This window comes from Sander lucioperca, chromosome 4 (genome assembly GCF_008315115.2).
Source record: "Sander lucioperca isolate FBNREF2018 chromosome 4, SLUC_FBN_1.2, whole genome shotgun sequence".
In the NCBI taxonomy this organism is placed as follows: Eukaryota; Metazoa; Chordata; class Actinopteri; order Perciformes; family Percidae; genus Sander; species Sander lucioperca.
Genome location: NC_050176.1, coordinates 6,273,742 through 6,297,426, shown reverse-complemented (window position 1 = coordinate 6,297,426; position 23,685 = coordinate 6,273,742). Strand labels below are relative to the sequence as shown.

At 41.2% G+C, this 23,685-nt stretch overlaps 3 protein-coding genes across 6 annotated transcripts; all 3 read right to left on the bottom strand.

The window, feature by feature from the left end:
* Nucleotides 1–381: 381 nt before the first annotated feature.
* On the bottom strand, nt 382–7,836 carry get3 (guided entry of tail-anchored proteins factor 3, ATPase). Its single transcript, XM_031284434.2, has 7 exons — nt 7,602–7,836; nt 5,849–5,996; nt 3,751–3,899; nt 3,467–3,617; nt 3,220–3,327; nt 1,627–1,824; nt 382–1,523 (listed from the first exon to the last, which is right to left on the bottom strand). The coding sequence occupies exons 1-7, from the start codon at nt 7,742–7,744 to the stop codon at nt 1,395–1,397; spliced, it is 1,026 nt and encodes a 341-aa protein (XP_031140294.1). The 5' UTR covers nt 7,745–7,836; the 3' UTR covers nt 382–1,394.
* Nucleotides 7,837–8,789: 953 nt separating this feature from the next.
* On the bottom strand, nt 8,790–10,292 carry LOC116039560 (noggin-like). Its single transcript, XM_031284436.2, has one exon. The coding sequence runs from the start codon at nt 9,899–9,901 to the stop codon at nt 9,029–9,031; it is 873 nt and encodes a 290-aa protein (XP_031140296.1). The 5' UTR covers nt 9,902–10,292; the 3' UTR covers nt 8,790–9,028.
* Nucleotides 10,293–10,359: 67 nt separating this feature from the next.
* LOC116039558 (target of Myb protein 1-like) lies at nt 10,360–22,427 on the bottom strand. 4 transcript variants are annotated; one of them, XR_004897153.1, is made up of 16 exons: nt 22,201–22,427; nt 19,544–19,628; nt 18,968–19,046; nt 18,551–18,700; nt 17,054–17,188; nt 16,808–16,957; nt 16,008–16,124; nt 15,294–15,427; nt 15,128–15,170; nt 14,910–15,045; nt 13,680–13,746; nt 12,113–12,188; nt 11,910–11,969; nt 11,051–11,090; nt 10,705–10,932; nt 10,360–10,670 (listed from the first exon to the last, which is right to left on the bottom strand). XR_004897153.1 is itself a non-coding variant. In XM_031284431.2 (15 exons), exons 1-15 carry the CDS (start codon nt 22,271–22,273, stop codon nt 10,790–10,792), a joined length of 1,488 nt encoding a protein of 495 aa, XP_031140291.1. In that variant the 5' UTR covers nt 22,274–22,427; the 3' UTR covers nt 10,360–10,789. The 4 variants fall into 4 exon arrangements, 3 of the variants coding, with proteins under 3 accessions (XP_031140291.1, XP_031140292.1, XP_031140293.1); XM_031284431.2 differs by having other exon boundaries at nt 10,360–10,932; XM_031284432.2 differs by having other exon boundaries at nt 10,360–10,932; nt 14,910–15,042.
* Between the last annotated feature and the right edge of the window lie 1,258 nt (nt 22,428–23,685).

Below are 23,685 nucleotides of genomic sequence, written 5' to 3'. Positions count from 1 at the left end.
CTCGCAGATCGAAAATAATGACAGGATGCTCTCATCTGAGGCAAGTTTGTTTTAATTAACACTCGCAACATAAGTTAAAGAAAATCTTTAGAAAACAGATTGACTCAAAAGGATTCAGTGACAAAGAGAGGGTAATTACGCTTCCCAAGTCATCTTTACTGTATCTTCCAGTTGGAAGTATCGGGCGAGCCAATCAGAGTCCAGTATTCAATCACCAGGGCAAAGATGCTTTGATTCTACTTATACAACTCGCCATTCATTTGTTCCACATTTGATCAAGCAACATTCAATATATATATTTAATAGCAATGCACTAAATAAGGCTACTAATGTATTTCAATAGTGTTCCCATATAGTTCTCAGTAAACAGGGTGGACACAGAATGTTTGATGAGGATTATGGACACTGAGTAGGAACCTGGTGCTGGGACTTCTGCTGTGACACTCTTCCAGCCACTTAAACATCAAGAGTCTCATTACACATTTTGCCTTTGAATCTCATAAAACTGGTGGCATTTCCAACCAAATACCACCTGAAGCAACCCCTGTGCCCTAAAAATATTTAACAGTTCAAACAATGATGCAGCCATATATGGATATAAAGCTCCCAACTTGACTGGATTTGAAATTTCATTGACATTAGCTTACTGCGTTTACACCAGGATCACATGTTAATGTGAGGTCTAATGATTTTACACATGGTAAAAAGACTGCTCTGGTTTGCTTTATTGCAATAACAAGGATGGTCTTGGCCAATGGTTTTTATAAAAAAGGTAATTGTATTTTTTCATCACACCCTGAATCTGTAGACATCTTGATGTAAATTCCAGATGTGTGACAGATGAATTTGAATGACATTTTTAGTCAAAGGTCAAAATGGAGAACAGACACAGCCACCAAACCACACAGAATAAACAAGGCATAAATGTCAACCATCTGAAAGCTGTTTTATCCTGAAATATACAGCACCGTCACTGGAAACAACGTTTTTAACAACTGAGGAAACTGCGTAGGATGGAGGAGGAGGGGATGTTTTTTGTAGAGAGAAAGTTAAATGCTTTGAGTAGGAATAGTACGACTGCCACACAGAGGATATGAAGGAAAGAGAAGGTGAACTGAGAGTAAGGCAGCACAAATATGTACTGTCTTACCTGTTCAACAATATAGCAGGTTATGTATGTGTGTGTTTGTGATTTCATCAGCTCCCCTTCAACAAGGGCGTGTGTCCTGCTGTAGCAGTGCTCTGCTTTGGACGACGGACTGAGTGGATCAACGTGAGGCTGTTACTGCAGGTATTGAGGCTGGTGGGGGGGGGAGGGAGCTCCGAGGAGGTGAGTTCAGACTGTAAAGGTGTGGTCTGTAGGAGGGAGAGGGGAGGTCCTGCAGGGAGGGAGATCACTTATTTGGGGGTTTGTAGGGTTCCAGAAGTTGCTTCGAGAACGTGTTGACCTTGTCAGCACCTCGAACTTCATGGGGCAGCAGTGGTAACTTGACTATGTGGAAATCTTCATAAAGGTCCTCCATCTGTAGGACGAAGACACGACCATTAATGAGGACGAGGACATGCGATGCAAACAGTGCAGCTGTATTGTCACAAACCCCCAAAAAACTAACTACGGACCCGTACCTGGTCTAAATACTTGGACTGAATTTTATGGCGAGCTTCACACATTTTGCACGGCCTCTCGGATTCAGGGAATACAAGTTGGTTGACGATGATGTTGTGCGTGTCGATGCGGCACTTGGCCAGCTCCTGGATCAGCCGCTCCGTCTCATACAGGGAGAGGAACTCAGCGATACACACACAGATAAAGGTGGTCTGTTCCTGATGGATGTGAGGGAAAGTGGGGAAGACAGACGAGTTACAACACATTTACAGAAAGCTTTTAATATGACGGGTTTAAGGGTTGAGTTGTTCTATTTGAAATATTATTACAAACAGAGTATAAATTTAAAATCAACATTGGAACATACGGTATAATGGAGTTGCAATCGAGAGGACGCAATAGAAATAGGAAGTCTGCACAACGCCTAAAGGCGCTGACACACCAAGCCGATAATCGGCCGTTGGACAGTCTGGCGAGGTCAGTGACTCGAGTCTGTTCGGTGTGTTCCGTGTCGTTGTCCGTCCGAGGGGCCGTCGGCCTTCATTTTGGCCGATTTGACATGTATAATCGGCGGGGCGGGCACTGCCGGCAGTCGGACTCAAATGACCCATCTGATTGGTAGAGTGCTAACCCGTAAACGAGGAGCGGGATGAGCGTGACTAGAGTCTCTCAAAATCTGACGAAAATCTTTCAAACTGACCTTTGTCGATCTGAAATGAAGACAGATTCAGCAACTGCATGGCCTATTTCTCACTTAAAAGGTTTTCAGAAACACGTTTCGGTGAACTATTTTAGTACAATATGAGATCGTATTCTGAACAAGCCTGTCTTGGAATTTCCGGAGAAACCAGACCCACGTGACGCGTTCGTCCAATCAGCTGGCGGTTTCCACTTTTGGGCGACAATACAGATTAGCGCCGCCTGCTGTTATGGAGACGTATTACGTCTCGTCGCTTAGGTGTGTTCCGAGGCGCTTTTTTGACCAACTCGGGGAGACTGATCAGCCCAACTGCCTTTTCTGCCGAAGGTCGGCCGTCTGGTTGGTGTGTCTGCAGCTTAAAGCAGTCTACTGAAAACAGACTAGCTTTTATTGGAGAAAAGCTGTTTAAAATGACTTTTTCAATAAGGGTGTAATTATCAAAAAAGAAAGAAAAACATTTAACAGTGTACTGTGTTGTCGATGTATCTCCCTCACCCACTGTAGAGTAGTGGAAGGGATTGGGAGGTTGCATCACCACAGCACACATACTTGCATGTGCGACACAGTCACGCTGTAAAGATGCATCCAGCATAGAGATGTCTGTATGTCCAGAGTGATACAGAGCAACAGCCACAGCAAGGAGAACGTTTGCAGTGGAAGTGGCTTTGCTAGATCTCAAAAATGCTAGATTTGTCTGGCAATACCGAAATGGATAAATGTATCCTTTGGTCCACTTAGAGAGCAACAGATTCTCAGTATGCAGATACAGAAACACTTCAGTAATGAAGTGCAGCAGGGTGAAAAGCCTGTATTGCAACAAAGCCAAAACAACAAAATAAAAGCCACGCTACAGTAACACTTATTATCATGTAGTAACAGTGCTTGGGTTATTACTGCAACCGGTGTGACTTACAGGATCTTTGAACTGCTCACTGACTGAGCGGATGACCGGCAGGGTCTCCTCCAGCTTGGAGGCCAGCTGGTCTGCGTTCATGTCACCCAGGCCAAGCATGTTACACATCTACATCAACAGTGAGAGAGAAATAGAGAAAATAGAGAAGAGAAGCTTTGTGGAGCTTTTACAGACATTTAAACTTGCATAAAAAAAATGTAAATGTCTACAAACAAGTGAGTGACTGGATCTGCTAGTCGCTCCTCACCTGGGAAATGAAAGGGCTGATCTGGTTCTTGATCTGCATGAGGCGGCCCAGACCACGCTCCACAATGGTGGGAAAGTTGAGCAGCCGCAGTGTGTGACCGGTAGGGGCAGTGTCAAAGACCACCACTGAAAAGTTCATTCCTTTCACTAACCTGGGGGTACATACAGGTAGTGCGGAGTTAGAATAACACTGGTCGTATTACTGTGAAAAGTAAATGCAACTCTGGGTTAGCAATGCTACTAAATAAAGTGTGGTCTGGCTTTCCAGTAACCACGTCGTCTTACCTCATGACCTCTGCATAGCTCATGGCCTCGTCGATGCCAGGGAAGGCGCTCATGGCCTCCTGCATCATCTTCTTACCCATGCTGAGCATGTTGTCCTCCTCAAAGAACTCATCAGGCAGCTCCGCCACACCCAGGCTCGGGTCAATCTCCTGCACGCACACATACACAAATTATCAGCACATTACAAACTGAGGGCCTGGGGTAACTGCTAGAGATGTTCCGATACCAGTATCGGTATCGGCTCCGATACTGCCTAAAACGCTGGTATCGGGAAGTACTGGAGTTTATGCACCGATCCAATACCACGTAATAAAGCCCTAAAGAAAATCTACGTTAAGTAGTTTATTTATGTTATTTTTCCGTTATAACTGACCGTCAAACTGCATAATAAAAGAAAGTTCTGGGGCGTTCATGTTTCACAAAGAGTTTAACCTGAGCCAGACCGACAACAAAGATAGAAATAATATCACATCCATACAGGGATAGTAGTATACAGTTGTTAAAACATAATCAAATATATGACACACTGGTATCGGATCGGTACTCGGTATCGGCCGATACGCAAGTTCAGGTATCAGAATCGGTATCGGGAAGCAAAAAATGGTATCGGACCATCTCTAGTAACTGCAAATGTTTACCGGCCCCCTTCAGCAGTTCAGGTTGTTACATAATGATGGTTTGCACTTGAGACCCAGATGTGGAACGGACTATCCTCATGACACTAAAAAGATATTAATCTAATGCACATTTCATTTTGCATAAACAGCATAAATAAACATCTTTGTCAACATATATAGCTATGTTTCTATCCACTTTTAAAATGCTGCAAAACAGTTTTTGGATTTTGACATGTCACAGTAGGAAAAGTAAAAGGTGTAAATAACTAAATTAATGATGGCTGAAATTAATTTAGGGTCCTGGGATTGTGCATGCTGGCTCACTGTCACAGCTTACTGGGACGCCTGAACAGAACATAGCCCTCGTTACCGTTATTAGTAACACCTGTGCCATTTTTGTCACTCCAATATGATGTGTTAAGGTTTAGAAACAAAAGGAAATGTTAAGAAAACAGAAGTTTTAAAAACGTTTCCACTTCATTATCCTTACGGTTTAAATTCCTGGCATCCTATTTGATTAAATAGGAACGTAATATGTTAAAACTTTTCTCTCATTTAAATGTATTTAAACATCTGACAGTGACAGGTGAAGGTCCATAAATGTGCATGTTGGCACACTTGTGTAATTAAATGGAACAGAGACACTAATTGATGCTATTAGTTTCACCTGTGCTTTTCTGCTATGACAAGTCAAAGTAGGCTCGTTCGAGATGGGCCAGGTCTGCTCAGAATCGATCACCGGCGATCGCCGCCCAATGCATGCCGGTTAGATTTGTGTCCGACTTGATCCCGACTGGCTCTGACGTCATGCACACGTGGGTCTGAGACGCAGGCAGCGCAGTTGCTTTTCACCGACTGCAAGACCCAGGCGGACCCAGGGCATGCTGGGTAACGCCTGCCTCTCAGCTGATTAGTTCAGAATCGACTCAACATGATGACGTTTTATATAAACTTTTTATTGATATTGAATTGGAGGGATTTTAACTGCTATTTGTCTGATTTAAAGGCGTATTCTGTACAAACCACGTGTGGCTGAAAGTTACGTTTAGAAGTCAGAGACTAAATCCGTTCTGAGCGTGTTAATTAAAATCAGCAACAGATCGCATGTAGAGCATTTTGAGAGCTACTCTGTCATAATTAAAACAACTGGAGACTTGTGTACAAGCTGACATATGGGTCTGATAACATTTTAATAAATCAGAATCGGACCAGTGTTTCTGTGACTTCCTGTTCAGCCTGAAGGCTGCTGGAAACGGCTGGAAACTGTCCGACTTGACCGCGGATTTTTGTCACCGCCCCCGGCTGCTGCCGCCTGCTCTCGTCCACTTTACAGGCGAGGAGCAGTTCATCGCCAACGAGCCTAATGTCTGCTGTGAGAAATCCCTTTTGTAACTGGTGAGAACAGTCTTAGAAGTGTCTTCCTGTGCACAGGTGCTGACTTTTATTTTTATTTTTATTTTTTTAAATACAGTGCGACTTACCATTGCAAAGAGGTTGTCATAGCCCTTGACCTTAGTCGGCACCTTTGAGAACTTCTGGTCAAAAGCATCAGAGATGTTATGAGCGGGATCGGTGGAGATGATGAGGACACTCTCCCTGACAGCAGCGAGCTGGACTGCCAAACTGCAGCTAGGGAGAAAAAAAAACACAGGAAAGGTCTGTATGTTATCTTTTCCTGATGATCTGGTGTATAACTGTCTACAATCTTCATAGAGCTGTTGTTTGCATATGTGTATGCATATGCATGTGTATATGTATATATACACTTTTTATATAGAAACGTAAATCTGTACATAGTAGTCAAATGTTTGTTTACCTTGTTCAGCTTTGTTCTTGTTTTTATTGTTATTTTTTAGCCTTATACACTACCAGTCAAAAGTTTGGAGTCACTTAGAAATTTCCACTCCATTATAGACTGAATACCAGCTGAGATCAGTTGCATTGTTTTTTTTTTTTAACCAGGGCAGCAGTTTTCAGATCTCATTATGTGCTTACATATTTGCAAAAGGGTTCTCCAATGTTTTCTCAGTTAGCCTTTTAAAATTATATCAGATTAGTAAACAGAATGTGCCTTTGGAACATTGGATGAATGGTTGCTGATAATGGGCAATGTAGATATTGCATTAATAGATCAGCCACTTCTTTCTACAACAGTCGAGAACCCTTTTGCAATTGTGTAAGCACATAATGTAATCTGAAAACTGCTGCCCTGGTAAAAAAAAACAATTCAACTGATCTCAGCTGGTATTCTGTCTGTAATGGAGTGGAATGGATATTTCTAAGTGACCCCAAACTTTTGACCGGTAGTGTATGTATTTCTGTGTATTTACTTTTAGCGCAGTTGCATGTAGTAAACTGCAGTGAGCAAGCTAAGGGATACGTTCTCTGCACTGAGATGGTTCTGGGTGCATGTAATGAATGAAACTGTGGTTATCAGACCCACAGGGCTTTGATTCTTAAACCTATTATGTGTTTAAATATCTTAAAGTACTAAAAAATAATTGTCATAGCCCAGAAGTGCGCTACACACTAACGTTGCCGGGATTTTTGACTTCGTGGGCATTAGTAACGTTACTAGCTAACATTACTTAAATGTTGCTTATATCTGCCTTTGATTTTATGCTATAGTTAGCTACTCTTTTTGATATTGTAACGTTAAGCATCACTCAATGGCTTTAGCCACAGTTAAAGGAGGAGGCGTAATATGTCAGCAGACCTGACAGCTAATGTTAACGCTAACGTTAGCTAACGTAGTGTATTTATCACCCACGGGTAGTTATCCAATACCGTTAGCTTGGTTAGAAGCTAACACAAAGTTACGCGTTGAATAAACACATGGCAGAAGAGAACAAGCTGTCTGATTGCCAAACCACTTGAGAAAGTCATGAATACATGTGCTGTCAGCTGGCTAGCATTAGCTAGCTAGTGACAGTGCTTGACAGCATTTAACTAGCTAGCTAACGTTACCCGGCAAGTTGACAACTAGCTTAACATTAGCCTAGGTTACTGATTTAAAATGTAACGTTGATAGTGACATGTTATGCTAGCGCGTCGTAAGCCAGAAAGCCACAGCTCATTAGATCCGTGTTGTGGAAAAACATCGTATTCGTTAACTAAGAATTATTCACGTCAAGTTATGATGACGGCTAATCTTAGATAGCTAGCTAGCTATGTTAGCTTGCGACGTACCGTGAGGCAATATCAGGAGGCTAATGAGCATTTCCTTCAACTTACCTACACGTCGTTTTACCAACACCACCCTTTCCACCCACAAATATCCATTTCAAAGATTTCTGCTCGATGATATTCTTCAGGGTTGGTTCTAAAGGCTCCACATCAGGCGCATCTTCAAATTCGTCTTCCAATGAAGCAGCCATCTTGTCTGTGTACACTGTAACGTTACGTACAGCTCAGGTGTGATGAATCGACACTGCTGCCTTCATTGATCCTCAGACAAAGATTAACTATAAATGTCTACAAATGGTGGCTACTGACAAAAAGAGAAAAGTAATCAAAAGTCCAAAGCAATTTTATGGTAGATGTGGGAGGAATATGTTTGATATCAAAGTGACGTCAGACTACCCCAATACAGATGCTCAGACATTACCAATAGGGTGAGGCCAGAATAGGCAGAAAAGGTACACATTTTAAAAGCTTGATGGTAGTAGGCTACATTTTTATTTTCTACATTATTTTCGAAACATTTAAGTACAGAAACACATTCATAGCTGATTAAGTTAGTTCTTTAAGTGATGTTTTCATGTATTGCAAAAACACAACTCACAAATGTAAACACAAGGCAATTATTATAGACTGTTTTAATAGGATATCATTGGTGTAAATTAATGATTAAATAGACATCATCTTAACTTCAACCTGTGGCCAACCGGTTGTCATGTGACAAAGACAGCAGGTTTGTGCTTATGACTTACAAACCCACAACTATTCTATTCACACCATGCTCCCTGTGTATTAAACCCAGGAGCTCCTATCTGTAATGAACACCAGCATCTTCAGCATCCCATGTTCTGCAGTTGGAGATCTTTATAGTTGCCTGTGTGCTGTTATTATAAATACAAAAGAAAACCATTCCTATTGCAACAATAAATTTGTCATCACACTCTCAGACTGGCCCAACAGGATACCAATTTATGTTGGATTTCCCACTTTAGGATAGGATCCCTTTAGATTGTTATTTAAAATTTTCCTTGATGTAAAATTAAAAAAAAAGATGTTTGCAGTGTACTGAAAACACTTATGGAAACACACTGGAACCACTGATACATTAATTTCCCACATGATCTGAATGTAGCACAACCAAAAAGGAATATAGGACTGACCTGACACCATACATTTACTTGATTTTTAGGCAAGCTTGTGACCAAAAAGAGCATTGTTGCTGAAAAAAACTTGACAGACAAATAATTCAACAATTTCAAGGAAATATTTTATTAAATTCTGCTTAAAGCCAGTAAGGTAGGCTACATGCAATGCCTTACTAAGTGATTAAAAGCTCTGATTAGGTTTGGAAAATCAGTTCAGCAAATTTGATTATATCAAACAACTCAATGACAGTATAAAATGCATATGCATATAGAAACCTAGCTGAAGATGAAGGTATGAGGATTGAAATTATTAGGCCCTCGCGAGAAAAACATTCATTAACATGAACATGTACATGCTGTGACCACAGGATAAGGCACTTGCTTCCATATACACCTTTTCGTGTCTTCACCTGTCCCCATCTCAATGCTGCCATCAGACCTATCGCCTCCCTCTCTGATTTCCAAGCAGTGCCAAGCCAGAATCATTATGTGAGCTGTCTGAGCTCGCACACACTTCATCCCACCAGGAAATGAACAACTTCGCACTCCATCTGATCTTTCACAATCAGTCTGCCGCAGCCAACGTGGCCAAAAAGCAGGACCATGATCCACCCATTGGTAGCTTAATCCACAAGTGGCAGAGCGCACTAACCAGTCTCTGATGGAACTGGCAACATGTGAAGGCAGAGAACCGAGGTCCAGGTCTGCAGCTTCCTTTACCAGCATCTGGTGATGGTTTGCTGCCGCCTCTCTCAGCTCTGGAGAAGCACTCAGGTTAAACTTCTTCCATGCACTGGTGTAGTTGGGTAATTTGTCACGCAGTGTCAAGTTACCCATAGTTTGACCATCATCACGACGCTTCGACGCTTCAGAAGGCTGATCTATGGACATCCAAAACAGATCAAAAGAGGATCCCAGAAGACGCAGGAGACGAGAACGGCGGCGATCTCTGGGTTTGGGGAGGTAGTGGTAGTCTTCAGCGTTTGTGAGCAGGGTGTATGGGCGGACAGGCTTTGAGTAGGACCGTAGACTGTCTCTCAGCTGAACAAATGGTGAATCCCAGCCTGTGTCCTCCTCGTCTTGAACAACAGTCACATTTGGAAACTGCATCTGGGTTGAAATGTTAGAAGGAAACGATGCAGATCCATGTAAAAGGACAGAAACAGAAATCCAGCAGAGACAGACACCACAGTTGAACGATCTAGGCATGGTTTTCAGTGTGCACGGTACAACAGAAGGATGATAAATCGCTTCTCATTTTTCTCTTCACCCGTTCAGTTATGAGTTCTTCTCTGGGTGCTTCAGGGACTCTATGTACCCTACACCAGACATCCTTGAGCTTGTGAACAATAACCTACTGAAATCAGTGCCCTCTAACACAAACAGCAGACATATTATTGAGTTTGGCCAAAGCACACCTAAGCTCCCACTTCTTATTCAAGGCTCTGTTTTGGCTAACTTGTGGACAAATGTGAGAAGCTAGAGTTTAGTTTCATACGTTGTTTTAAGGACATACCAACTGAGATGTCATCAAGGATATATTTGTATTAGATGAAAAAGTATATTTCACGGCAAGCCCAAAACAAGAAAAAAAGAATAATCAGACACAAGATCTTGAAAAATAACACACAAAGACAAATGACTATTTGAAAAGAGGGCAGATGCAACATGTTTGCAGGACAATAATTTATTCTCCTCTAGACACAATCAGCTGTCTAGGTCAAAGGCACATGATGGCGTAATATTACATCTTCAACATTATACTTAACTGTAAACACTTGTTCTAATTTCAGTTTTTGTATACATCAATATTATAATAATACAGTTCATAAATACAGTCACATACATTATTTTATACTTACATAAAGATAACAAACAGCAGGAATTAACTAAGAAATATTACATTCATGCAATAAGTTGATAATGCAGCAGGTCACAGGTCTGTAGTGTGTGTGTGTGTGTGTGTGTGTGTGTGTGTGTTCTTTCAGAGAAAACCTGACTTAACACAGCATGTGTTTGATTGTAGGTATATTTTAATATGATGGCGTTTATATGTTGACCTTCACATCCACCTGCTTTGCTTGTTTGTCCCCAGATCTAAAGTGTAAAGAGATTGTCTGATCTGTCCTGTTGCTGGTTAGATTGCGCCGGCAGTCTGGATGTGGAGGGTGGCACGCTGCAAATTGCCTGACTGCTGTGGTCTGATGCCTTTGCCCGATCTTCCAGAAACTTATCAAACTCTGAAAGGGACAGTTCTAGTTAGCGTGTGTGCGCATGAACAGACAGGAAGTAAGCAAGAAATATTAAACATTTTTACACAAAAATGGCAGCAATGGATCAGTAAAGAGAAAAACGTACCTTCACTGGACACTCCATCACTAACTGAAGACTGGTCTCCCTGCATTTCCAAACACAAAAAAAACAGAGTAAACATCACATCATCCTTAAGCATGATTTATACTTCCACGTAAAATCTACGCCGTGGCTACGTACGTAGGTATGTGAAGACACAAACCTACGCCGTAGCCTGACGTGCACCTCTCCAAAAATGTAACTACACGTCGTGGTGACGCGGGGCTTGGTAGCGTTGCATTTCCCCTGACTCATTTCCTGGTTCTCCTTCTCCATAAACAACCAAGGAGGGTTAACTTTTCCTGCTACAGATTTCCCACCTTGGTCAGAAAACACAGGGGAGACACTTTGTTTCTCTCACTATGACTCTAGAGTCGCTAGTATAAACTTCAGGCCACTCACATAGGCTACGGCAAAGCTCTGCGTGGAGCCTTCGCAGAACCATAAATTGTGCTTTAGTCTCCCATTGCCAGACCTTCCTCCACAGCGCTGCGGAGGGTCTGGCTAGTCCACACAGCATTCCGGGATGGGAGAAAAAACGTGCTCTGGTTTAATGGCATTTCTTTAAACCAATCACAATCGTCTTGGGTGGTGCTAAGCCCCGGACACAAAGACGGTGCCGCTGCAAAATAGTCTCGGGAAGGAACTTGTTTTGGTGGAACAATGCCAACACAAGAAAGCGGAAGGTGACGGACATCCAGCCGCAAATTAGGGACATCCGGCGGAATTTCCGGCGGCACCTGAACAATCCTGGAAGTGGAACGTCGTCGATATGGACTACATCATCCTATATCACCCATCGCAAATTTTTTTATTTTGAAAAAAACAATAAACACTGTTTATAGAGAGACATGTTTTCTCTTACCATATCACAAGAAAACAGTTTGTCAACATTGGTCTGCAGAGAGTTTTTCTCGGGTACCATCTAAGAAAAAAAGCAATCGAGAGGGATAAGGTGACACTGTGTTTTAGCTCTACACAATTAGCATGATACTTTGTACTTTTATTTTACAGGGACTATGTTGTTCAAATCCATGTGTGTGTTATGGTATACGGTGGCATACACACCCCTCCTGTGACCTGCAACCTCGTATCCAGAGCTCCAGCTAGGCCTTCCACAGCTCCTGGGTCCTCATACCTGACACTGGGGATAGGATGTATTGTAATGCTGTGATGCAATGTAGGCTGCATTAAACCAATAATACATTTTAGCACAGGTTTTTGGCCGAGAGTCAAACCGTGGACATTGCAATTACGTGGCTTGCCCTGTAAACATAAGACTATGGGGGTGGCCCAGACCGGCTGTCTCTAACTCCTTATTGGTAAAAGGACCTCTTTGTTTGTGATGCTAATGTTAAAATCCAAATTGCCAACTGAAAACCTAATTTAAAAAATTAAAATGGCTAAGGCTTTGTGTTCCTTATGTGGTGTTATGTACTGTAGGCTAAAACTAAACTATAGAGGGTTTTCAAGACGCGTCATCAGACCCGAAGTCGCCATGTTGGAGGTACTCCGCATCACAACAAAGCACAGGCACTGAAGTAGATCCCGAACGTCGTCAAGGAAAATGGTTAATTATTGCCGTGTTTTAGGTTGTACCAATAGGTCAGACCAAGAAAAACATTTGGAATATTATCGACTTCCAAAAGTTATTAAAAACCAGGGAGTGGAATGCCAGAAGTTATCAGAGGAAAGGAGGCGCTTGTGGTTGGCAAAGCTCAACCAGGATCTACGAGGGAAAAATCTGTCTTGTTCGGTCTTTGAAATGAAAATAAATGATTGAGAGTCACTTAGCTACACCTTGAGTATCACAATGATATCATACAGTTAAGGTTAGGTTGATTAAAGACATTATTACATTACTTACTCACAACACATTGGTCGTTAATGACTTGGTACTGCGTCTCCCTCACCCATCCACACACCATCTGGTTATAAGCCTCCAAACTTTTGTAGGATTTAAGGTCTTCCGCTGTCTATGGGCTCGGCGAGAAAACCAGGTAATTGACTATATCGGGATATGCAACTGAAGGAAGAATCACCGGGTCGCCATGGATCCAAGAAGAGGGAGCCAACTTGTAGGGATCTGCACCGCCAGTAAACTGTAATTTCTCAAAATATCAAGCCTTTTTTTGTGGTCTAAGTCCTTCCATGCCTTTGCATCTTGGACGCGTTTTAATGAGCTTTTCTGTTGTTTAGATATAAAGTATTAAAGCATCCAAAGTGCACAATACTCCATTACTCCATTCAGTTGTTTACACCGAGTGCCTCCAACATGGCCGCGCATCCAGGTTACCGCCCAGAACGTGACGTCGGTGAAAACCCTCTATAGGTAGGCAATCTTTCATTGGAGGCTTAGTGACAAAAGTAACTTGATTGTAATTTCATCCAACTACACTGAAACATTTGCAAACTTGCAATAATATTTACCTTCAGTCACAGAGTGCAGATATCTGTAATGTAAATCCAGTTACAGCTAAGGCTACTACGTCAGGTTAATGTGGTGACGAGGCACTTTCGTCACTCATCGTCACTCATTGTCAGTGCTGCACGCAAATAAGAACACAACGCATGTAGCGAGAGCGCGCGTCATGATATGATGTGTGTCTGTGTGTCACCAGTTAGCACCACTCACCCTTTTCTCTGCTCAGCCAGGGAGCTGCCCCTCGTCTGGGCAAACATGTCAAACTCCTCCTCCTCTTCTGCAAGACAGATGGTTAACTGATTAAGTAACAGCTGAAAACCCTCCATCTTGGTATCTACACATATTTAATATTAAATCTTAAACATTATTAAAATGCTTATATGTTTATATTTCTGTACCAAAATGTCATTATTTGTAATTTATGGAAAAACAGGATCCTGAATATAGGCATGGCAACTTTTAAACACATAATATGATCCAACAGTGCATTTTTTAGGCTTTCCTCCCTTTTTCTAAGTGGACATGTTAGCCATGGCGATGTTATCGTACAACCCTTTCTTTTCTGTGCACTCCTTTTTATACAGCCGGGGCACAATCCGGCAAGAAGGGATGACGAGCAGCGAGGGCGGAGCAAAGCTCTTAAATGAGGGGACATTTGCTGGCGGGAGGAGATGTCACCTTAAACAACGCTTGGATCTGTCAGAGCGATTTAGGTTTTTTTGTGTCCTTAATCGTTTGACGAGATAACAATGCCACAGAGGAAAAAATGATAACTGCTGGCTGCCCTGGTAACATAGTTGTAAATGTACAGTCTGGCATGCGACGCATTAAGCAGATACATTGACTTTATTCATCAATTCAAGATTGCATTGTTGTTGTGTTTGTACTGTATCAGCCATGTGGTGACGGTAGGCATACACGCCACTATCACAATTTGGCAAGGGCATTCAGCTTTTGCTCTGGCTGAGATATTGTTAAAATGGTGTGCAGACTCAGCCTACTCTGCACACCGCAAGCGTACGACGGCTTGGTAATGGTGCAGACACACTCAATGCTCATGTCATGCCCAGCCACAACATCCTGTTTGCTTTCCTTTTTTTTTTATTGTTTTTTGCGCTTTTTTTGCCTTTAATTGATAGGACAGCTGTAAACAGAGAGAGAGAGAGAGAGAGAGAGAGAGAGAGAGAGAGTGGGGATGACATGCAGCAAAGGGCCACGGGTTGGAATCAAATCCGGTCCGCTGCACTAAGGACTGAGCTTTGGTACGTGGGGCGCGCACTCGACCAGGTGAGCTACCAGGGCGCCTCTCAGCATCCTGTTGCTACCAGAAATACACTCATTTACAAAAGCCTGACATCATTTTCAAGAATGTTAAACATATGGATTTGGTTTTACAAAAGAGTGCACATACAAAGCAGAAGTTATACAAAGTTTACACACTGTGGTTGGCTGATTGCTGTTGATTGGCCAAGGTGCTGACTGCTGGTTGGCTGGTTGTTGGGATGACAGCAGGTTGGCTGAGAGTCGAGGGTTCAGGACTGAGGTCGAGGAGGCTCGGGCTCGTGGTAGAGCTCTGCTAGAGTGAGGACAAAACACAGTGGGCGTCACCTAGTGTGTATTCTTATTGCAGAAATGAGGAAGAGTGGTCACCTTCTTACCTCTTGAGTATTTGGAATTTGTGCCCTGTTCAGTCTGTCAAACCTAAAACACAATTACAATACAATGAGTAGTACAATGATCCATAAATAATATGCCTACCGTACTCTTAAAACTATCATTTCCATATAAACATTATCCAAAACACAAAGCTAGGCTGCAGCACACCTCTCATAGCGGATGAAGGCGTTGTTGAGGTCATCGTTGACCATTAGCAGCTCTTCAATAAACCTTTCATCCAGCAGCTGGGGGAGGAGCTCCACCACTCGAGTCTGCATGCTCTTACACACCGAGTACAGCTGCTGCTTGGACAGAGGAGGAGAGAGAGAATAATTCATTAGTATCTCAGCCTCTTCTATAACTCATGGCATACAACAAATTGTACCAATACAGAAATGTAGCCTGAACAACAAATATAAAGTCACATCTCCCAAAAGTTCCAGTGCTCAAATGCACACAGGTCAGTGATGATACATTTCCTTACTTTTGACTTGCCACAAGTAATTGTTTTAGTGATGAAATGATGATGCCAATGGGGCAAAGTCTTGGATACAGTAAATGCTATAAACACACACACACACACACACACGTTTGTTTCACTATCTTTGTGGGGACCCGTCATTGACATAATGCATTCCCTAACCCCTCACCCTAACCATAACCTAATTCTAACCCTAAAACCAAGTCTTAACCCTCAAACAGCCCTTTAACTTTGTGGGGACCAGCATTTTGGGCCCCACAAGTATACTGTATTCCCTGGTTTTTGGACCCCACGAATATAGTAAAACACGCACACACACACACACACACACGCACACACACACACGCACACACACACACGCACACACACACACACACACACACACACACACACACACACACCTGTAGCAGCTCTGTATCATCTTGCTGGCTCTGTCCAGGTATTAGCTCATTCAGCATTTCTGACATCACAGTGAGATTTCCCTTCACCAGCGCCAGCTCACTTCGCAGCTTCTGTTCCTGGATAAGAAACACATTTTTGGATTTATCCATAGCAATTTATTTATAGTAATTTAACTACTAAAATTAGAATGACACATTGCTGTTACACTGCATCAAGGCAACACTAGATAGCCATAGAAACAACCTATAACTCCTGTCATACAGTTACATTTGAGTTATATTTTGACATGTCATAGCAGGAAAAGCACAGACTGAACTAATAGCATCAATGATGGCTCTGCTCCAGCAATTATTGCAATGCAATGAAGCAATTGACAATATTATTAGCTACATCTGTGCTTTCCAAGTCAAATTGTCAGCTCTGACAAGGGCCTGTTCACCCGGTTACATGTGCCCTGCAATGCTCCGTGCCCAGTTTGGGACCCCCTCAGACCTGATTTAAGATCCAGTTAAACTCTAGTCTAAGTTAAATGCTGTTCTAAGGGCTTTTCCACCCAAAACTATTAAAGCCTCCTTGGACCTTTTCATGGTTTATTATTCTGCAACACTGAATCACAATGGATGTAATAAGGATTTTTGACACTGAAAATAAAAAAAGATTATTTAATGTCAGAGTGAAAACAAACTGATCTTGAGTCTGCAAATATCACTAACTTTAAAAAGTCCATTTCAGTCAGTGATAGTTTTCTTCACCTCCTGTATGTAGTCATTGACTGACAAGTGTATTTAGGCAGTGGTACCTGTTCTGCAGAGAGGGAGGCTGGTCCCTCGCTGGACGGGACTGGAGGTGACGTATTTTGAGTGGGAACACTGGAAGGGGCTTGTGGTTGTGACTGATGTGTGGGAGCTGCAGCAGGGGTCGTTTCAGGAGTCCCGTTTTCTGGGGTACTCTGCAAGATGACGAGAAGAGCAGTGTAGAGATTGATATCTGTATCTGTACATACATTTGACTTGGCGTGTCATTTTCACTTTGTAGACAGTCTCACCCTATTTGGAGTGTGGATGGGGGACAGAGCATCCAGATCTGTCATGGGGAACTCCAGACCACGTCTCCTCAGGTCGTCATATACATACACCACCCCCGCTAGGGAGGGAGAGCTACGAAACGCATCAGCCCATGACTGTGGATGGGAGGGAGAACATGTGACGAAACATAATGACAACGACTGACTACTAAATGAGTGTTCAATGACACAGCATACTGGCCAAATGTGAAAAGAACAAGACAACAGAAAAGGAATGGGCCTTCAGCATTTACAAGCCAGGCTATATTTAATGTTATCATTACTGCTAGTTTGTGATTACACACAACTGGCTTCAGCACAGGAATGTATGAAGATATTTAAAATCGCAAAGAACACTAAAGATAACACTATGAAACACGTCCCTAGCCATTATAGAGTCCAATTTAAGTCAACTTTAAAAGCTGTACGGCGTCAACACACCACTGAAATATCTCACAATACAGATGAGACAAACCACTTAAAGAAAGCAAAACAAGAATTCCAGTAAAACTAAATAAAATTGAGTGCAGACTAGACATTACAGAAAATTGATCTGCAATAATTTTAATAATCAAATTGATTGTTTCAGTTGTTTTTTTTCTAGGGCTGTCAGCATTAACGCGTTAATCGCAATGTGATTAAGGGCCGAGCATAACGCGTTCATTTTTTTTAATCACACGCCGCCATTTATTAATTTATTTTACCCTTCACTCAGCTTTGCGTCGTGACTAACAACGCCCCTTAGCTGTTCTAAAATCACTAGAATCTACGGCCTCTTGGGGCTAGGCTACTATTTTGACCCTTTGCCGCACCTTTACTTATCATCAAGCTGCCATACTTCCTCCTAACACATCCTACTGCTGCAGGCATGATGGAGAAAGACCGCAGCAACCCAATTCTGAATGGCGCTTTTTATTTTCCAAAACTCCCGGACGGCTCAGTAGACAAGTCGAAAGCCACATGCACATTGTGTAAAGTCGTTTTTTAGTTAGGTACATGGAGGAATTGTGCAATAATGACAGATTCACACATTTTTCTTTTGTTTACAGTAAATAAATAAATAATAAACAAATAATCTTAAAGTCAAGTTCATAAAGTAACTTTCTTTGCATTCATTTGATTCCCAATCAAGATACACTGGTAAGAATTGCTTTCCATTGTTAATATGTACTTAAAAACTGTTCTGAAATGCAAAAAAAACCATGTGATTAATCGTGATTAACTGTAGAAATTCAGCGACTAAAAAATGAATCGTTTGACAGCCCTAGTTTTTTTTAAAGCAAAAAATGCTAAAAGTCCATTGGCTCCAGATTCTCAAATGTGAATATTTGCTGGCTTTACTTCTATAGGGTGGTAAACTGAATATCTTTGGGTTTAGAAATGCTGGTCAGGAAGAAAGAAAAAAACTCAGCAGAATAATTGATAAGGGAAATACTCATTAGTTGCATTCCTAGTGCAAACAGTTTCTATCATATTTACCTGGATGAGGCTGAGCACCCTGTCATGGAGGGCAGTGGGGGGGTTATGTTTGGGCAGAATGGAACGGACCAAAACTCCTTCAATAAACTCCTGCGACGCCACAAGAATGTGGAAACGTTGGCCACAGTTCTTCACACAGGCCTCAAGAACCTGTACAACAGCGATACAGTCCACAATATAAAAAAAAAGTGCAAATGTAATTAAATCTATGTGAGGCAAGTTGCTCCAAAATAAAGCTTTTTCTCACATTGTCTCAATATTGAATGCTGATTCATGTTCACACATCATCTAGGCCACCAGCCAATCAGGGCAAGGGTCGTTCTGGCCTTAAAATTAAACTCTCACACCCTTCAATCCTCGACTCACGAAATAATGAATCAAACTTTTACATACAATCACCTACTGATGATTACTCACAGTAAGTGACAACATGATCTCTCTGAAGTTCTTGTTCCCTACAATTCTCTTCTTAATAGCTTTGACTGCATCTCTGGGCCTGAGAAAAAAATAAAAACAAGACATTTATGAATGAAAATAAGCAACACAAAAAGATAAAGATAAAGCTTTGCTGTTGCAGAAGCGGTATATTAAAGTAGTGTTGTTTATGGCTCATCTCTATAATAAAAGAGAGCTAGCAATAAAGTCACAAAACCTAAAAATGTTAAGCTTTTTACTGTATACAACTACTACTACGAACACATTGCATTCCAGGCTTGAAGTGACATTCCTCTTAGCATTACAAATCGCGTTGCATAGCAAACTATTAGATTGGCCTTAAGCACACGTAGATCATTCAGTCACAACCAGTTTCATAGAAATATAAAAAAGAGACAACAAAACCATAAAGGAAGTGATACAGTAAAATGTCATACAAAAATAAAATCTACATACAGTACAGTGTACTCATTAGTCAGAGAGGTTAGGTAATATGCACCAAATGGGGATAGTTTGTGGCTTCTTGATGGAAGTGTGTTACTTGTGTGACCACCCTACCCCTCGTCCGTCTCGTTGATGATGTCACATATCTCCATGTTGAGCCCCCAGTCCTCCGCCTGCAGAGAGCCACTGGTCGCTCGCTCTGTCAACAGAGAGGGAATCAGGTGAAGTTAAAGTTATACAGTAATACTGATACGGGAATAGAAAAATTGCACAATAACCAGAAGTCTTTCTTCTGTTAATCTCAGTTGTATTTCAGATATAATTCTGGGAGGAATGTAGCATGATTCACATTAATAACACACCACATTGAAAAGATGAAAAATAAGATATGTGGACCTAGAGCTGGGCAATATATCGATATTATATCGATATCGTGATATGAGACTAGATATCGTCTTAGATTTTGGATATGGTAATATGACATAAGTGTTGTCTTTTCCTGGTTTTAAAGGCTGCATTGCAATGACAAGTGATGTCATTTTCTGAATTTACCAGACTGTTCTAGCTGTTCTCTTATTTGCCTTTACCCACTTAGTCATTATATACACATTACTGATGATTATTTATCAAAAATCTCATTGTGTAAATATTTTGTGAAAGCACCGATAGTCAACACTACAATATCGTTGCGGTATCAATATCGAGGTATTTGGCCAAAAATATTGTGATATTGGATTTTCTCCATATCGCCCAGCCCTATGTGGCCCACACTTGCGTACATCCATATAGGAAAGAAGATCACTTATCTTAATTTAACTTAATTTATTAAAGTTTGGGTGTTTTCTTTGTAGCTTTCTGTGAATCTTAAGCAAAAAATCTACACCGCATTTGCAGTACTGACACTTGAGATTACACACCTGAAAATGTGTTTTTAAAATCATAAATGTTTCTATTGAAAACTAATTGTTTGTGACTACATAAGCAACAATTAATCAATTATCAATTCATCCTGATATGCTTGGCCACCTGGAGGCAGAGCAACACGCTGTTAACACAATATTAACATATACCTTATAAAGTTGTTATTGTTCTAAACATGCAAGCAAAGCGTTGCCTGTGTATGCATCCAGGAGACATGGAGCATAATCTTTATTCATTTGGAGTTGTGTTTCTGACCATCTGACAAATGTTTTCAAAGTTCAAGGTCCATGTATTATCATTCTACAACACAGGGTTGTTGCACAACGAAATGCAAGTCGTAGTCACATTATGCTACACAAGAAATGTATGGGTCTCCACAAATTCCTCAGAGACATATCTGGCTCTTTATCTGCTAAATGCTATGTTCATCAGCTAGTCGCTTCATAGACTTAAAGCAGGCTGTTGTGCCGTGTGCAAGCCAATCCTGGTGAAATCATCATGTTCTCAGACTTTAGAGAACGCACATAAGATGTGATCCGACCGTTTTTACAGGCTGAGTAATACTTGGTACTTAAAAAAAGAAAACATAATCTGCATGCGTCAAATTGGGTTGAGAGCCCCTTTAACAATCAAATCTGCTTCTTGAGGACTGTGTGGACACGGTTGGATCAGATTAGCCTGAAAATGGCCTCTTACTGACACCATAAGCAAACAAACCCACAAATGTCATCATAGAATGATCTGATTGGTTGGTGGAAATACCTGTCAATACCTTTATCCAACAAGACCCCATCCAGAGCACAGACAAAATTCAACTGCTGAAATATCTCATGTGAAGTCAGATAATAGTGTTTTAATAGGAAACTCATTGTTTATAGTAACAAGCTGACTGAAACATGTTTTTTCTCTCAAACATGTATTTAATTCCAAACTATTTAGCAATCAAAGCCAGCTTTCTTTGCACTTCATCCCTCACTGGTTCCTCATGAATCTCTAAATCCCCTTCATTCCTTTCCACCAACATCCCCCACACACTTGCCTTTCTCAATCACATGTAACTCCCTTCAACTCCTTGCATCTCTCCCTCCCTCCTCTCTCCTTCCTCGGCTCCCTCCATTTCATGTGACTGTCAGCTGCTTCTGTTTTCATTCGCCTCAGAGGTAGCTGAAGCCTCGCTGACATTCGTGTGTGAGAAAGTGAGTGGATGATATAAGAGGAAGGAAGGCTTGAGATGGGGGGGTGTAACATTTTCTCACTACTCATGACTGTCCTCCTGATGATTACACATCTTTCCAGGCATCGGCTGCTAGCCTCAAGTCTGGATGTGTTGGCTTTACAGTTTTTCAGTGGTCTGACAAAAAGAAGCAACCTGTTGCCATTATGAGAAAATACTTCCGCTTTCAAAGTGGTGTTACTTGGCTTATGCTTGCTGAAGAGCATCAGTAACACTTTTGCCTAAGGTGTGAAACTATCTTGACGAAACACATCAGTGATTGAGGAAGTGAGAGGTTAACACAACGTGCATCCTTGATTCGCCAACGTAAGTGTCACTTAACTTGCAGCAACCAATGGCACGAAAGATTGAGGGGAAACGAGTCCCGCCTCTGCCGCGTCATTGCCTCTAAAGACTTCTTTCTATGTTTCTGTCAAATTTGGAGTTCATTTTTAAACATTTTAGAATAGGAAATCCAAATTAAAAGTGTTGTTAAGTTGTTTTACATCCCTGTTGAGTGTGGTTATAAAGTGCTGAAACATGATATTTATCATGTAAAAGAAATGATGTCAAATTAAATCCAACGGTGAACAACTCGGAGTAGGGTAGGCTAGTTTCAAAAGCAACTGCGACTTACCGATTCTCTGACCGACGGGCGTTGAAAAGGGGTTTCCTATGAGAAACTCTATTTTCTCCCCGAATGAAAACATAATCGAAAACGACAAGCGTCCACCCTAACTATGGCCTATTGAAGTAATTCGGTAAACTACTGAGCTTGGAACTGCGGTGTTGCCTTTTGCTTTCAGTGTCTGCCGCTGCCTGCTTCAGAGAGGCGCACGGGTTCTAGAGAGTGGTCACGTGAAAACACCCAGAGAGCCAGGAAACAGCACACATCAACAGCCGCTTGTTTGGTTTCATCACATATTAACAATGCAATCTGAAAACTTGATAACATTCAGATAGAGACGCACTTTTTTCAGTTGCAGGTACCAATCCATAAAAAAAATATATATATAGGCGTAAGTACAGCTTTTTAATTTGAGCTCAGTAGAAGTAGGCCTAGGTAGTACCACAACCATTCAGTTGTGAAAGAAATAGGCCTAGTCTACTCATACTTACCTCATATGTAACTTGCATAAAAGTAATAATACCACAGCTCTGTTACAAGTAGTCCCTGATAAGTCCTAAAAGTAAAAGTCCTGCATTCAAAATCTGTACTGTACCTGTAGGCCTACAAAAACTGTATATAACCTACTGTTGGGTAGTTTAATCTAAATATTTTATGAACTGATCCTAACTTTTGTATATAAAATATTGATCTGAAAAGTAACTATACCTGTCAGATAAATGTAGTGGAGTAAAAAGTACAATAGTTCCCTCTTAAAGTAGAAGCAGAAAGTATTAGTTACATTCCACCACTCATTTTTGAAATATTACTACTGACATATTAATATGTAGGAAGCATTTTAACGTAGGTGGTTGAGGTGAAGTTAACTACTTTACATAGTAGTTTAATCTCTAGCACTGGATTTAAATCAATTACGCTGATTATACATAGGCCTATATATGTTTAAGGCCAATCTTAATTTGCAAAGTAACAATAACTGTCAAATGAATGGTGTGGAACACAAAGTGGGATACCACTGAAATGTATTGGAAAGGAACTCTAAAGTAGCATACAATAGAAATACTCAAGTACAAGTAGCTCAAAACTGTACTTTAAGTATCTGTGCTTAGTTACATTCGACCTCTGCAACCTTTTATACTGTCTCAAATCCAAGCAGCATCCTAAATGTACTTGTGAATATGATTTATTAAAACAAAATAGGGCCAACTACCCTCCATCTTTTATTTCTTTCATCCTGTAGGCTATAGGGTTTAGAGGAACATATACGGTACTGCTGAAACGTTAACGTATGATATACTGTCTCGCCTAACAGCTCCTATGAGATACTAATGGAAGTCTGGCACCACGTTATTACAGGTACCACTAACAAGGAGACCAGTTCTCAAAAATTATAAATAAAACACTGATCTGCTCTTGCAGCTTAGATTAGATTATGTTTTAAGGAAACATTCAAAGGTCATAACTCGCTGGTGAGCTTTTATATAAAAAATTTCA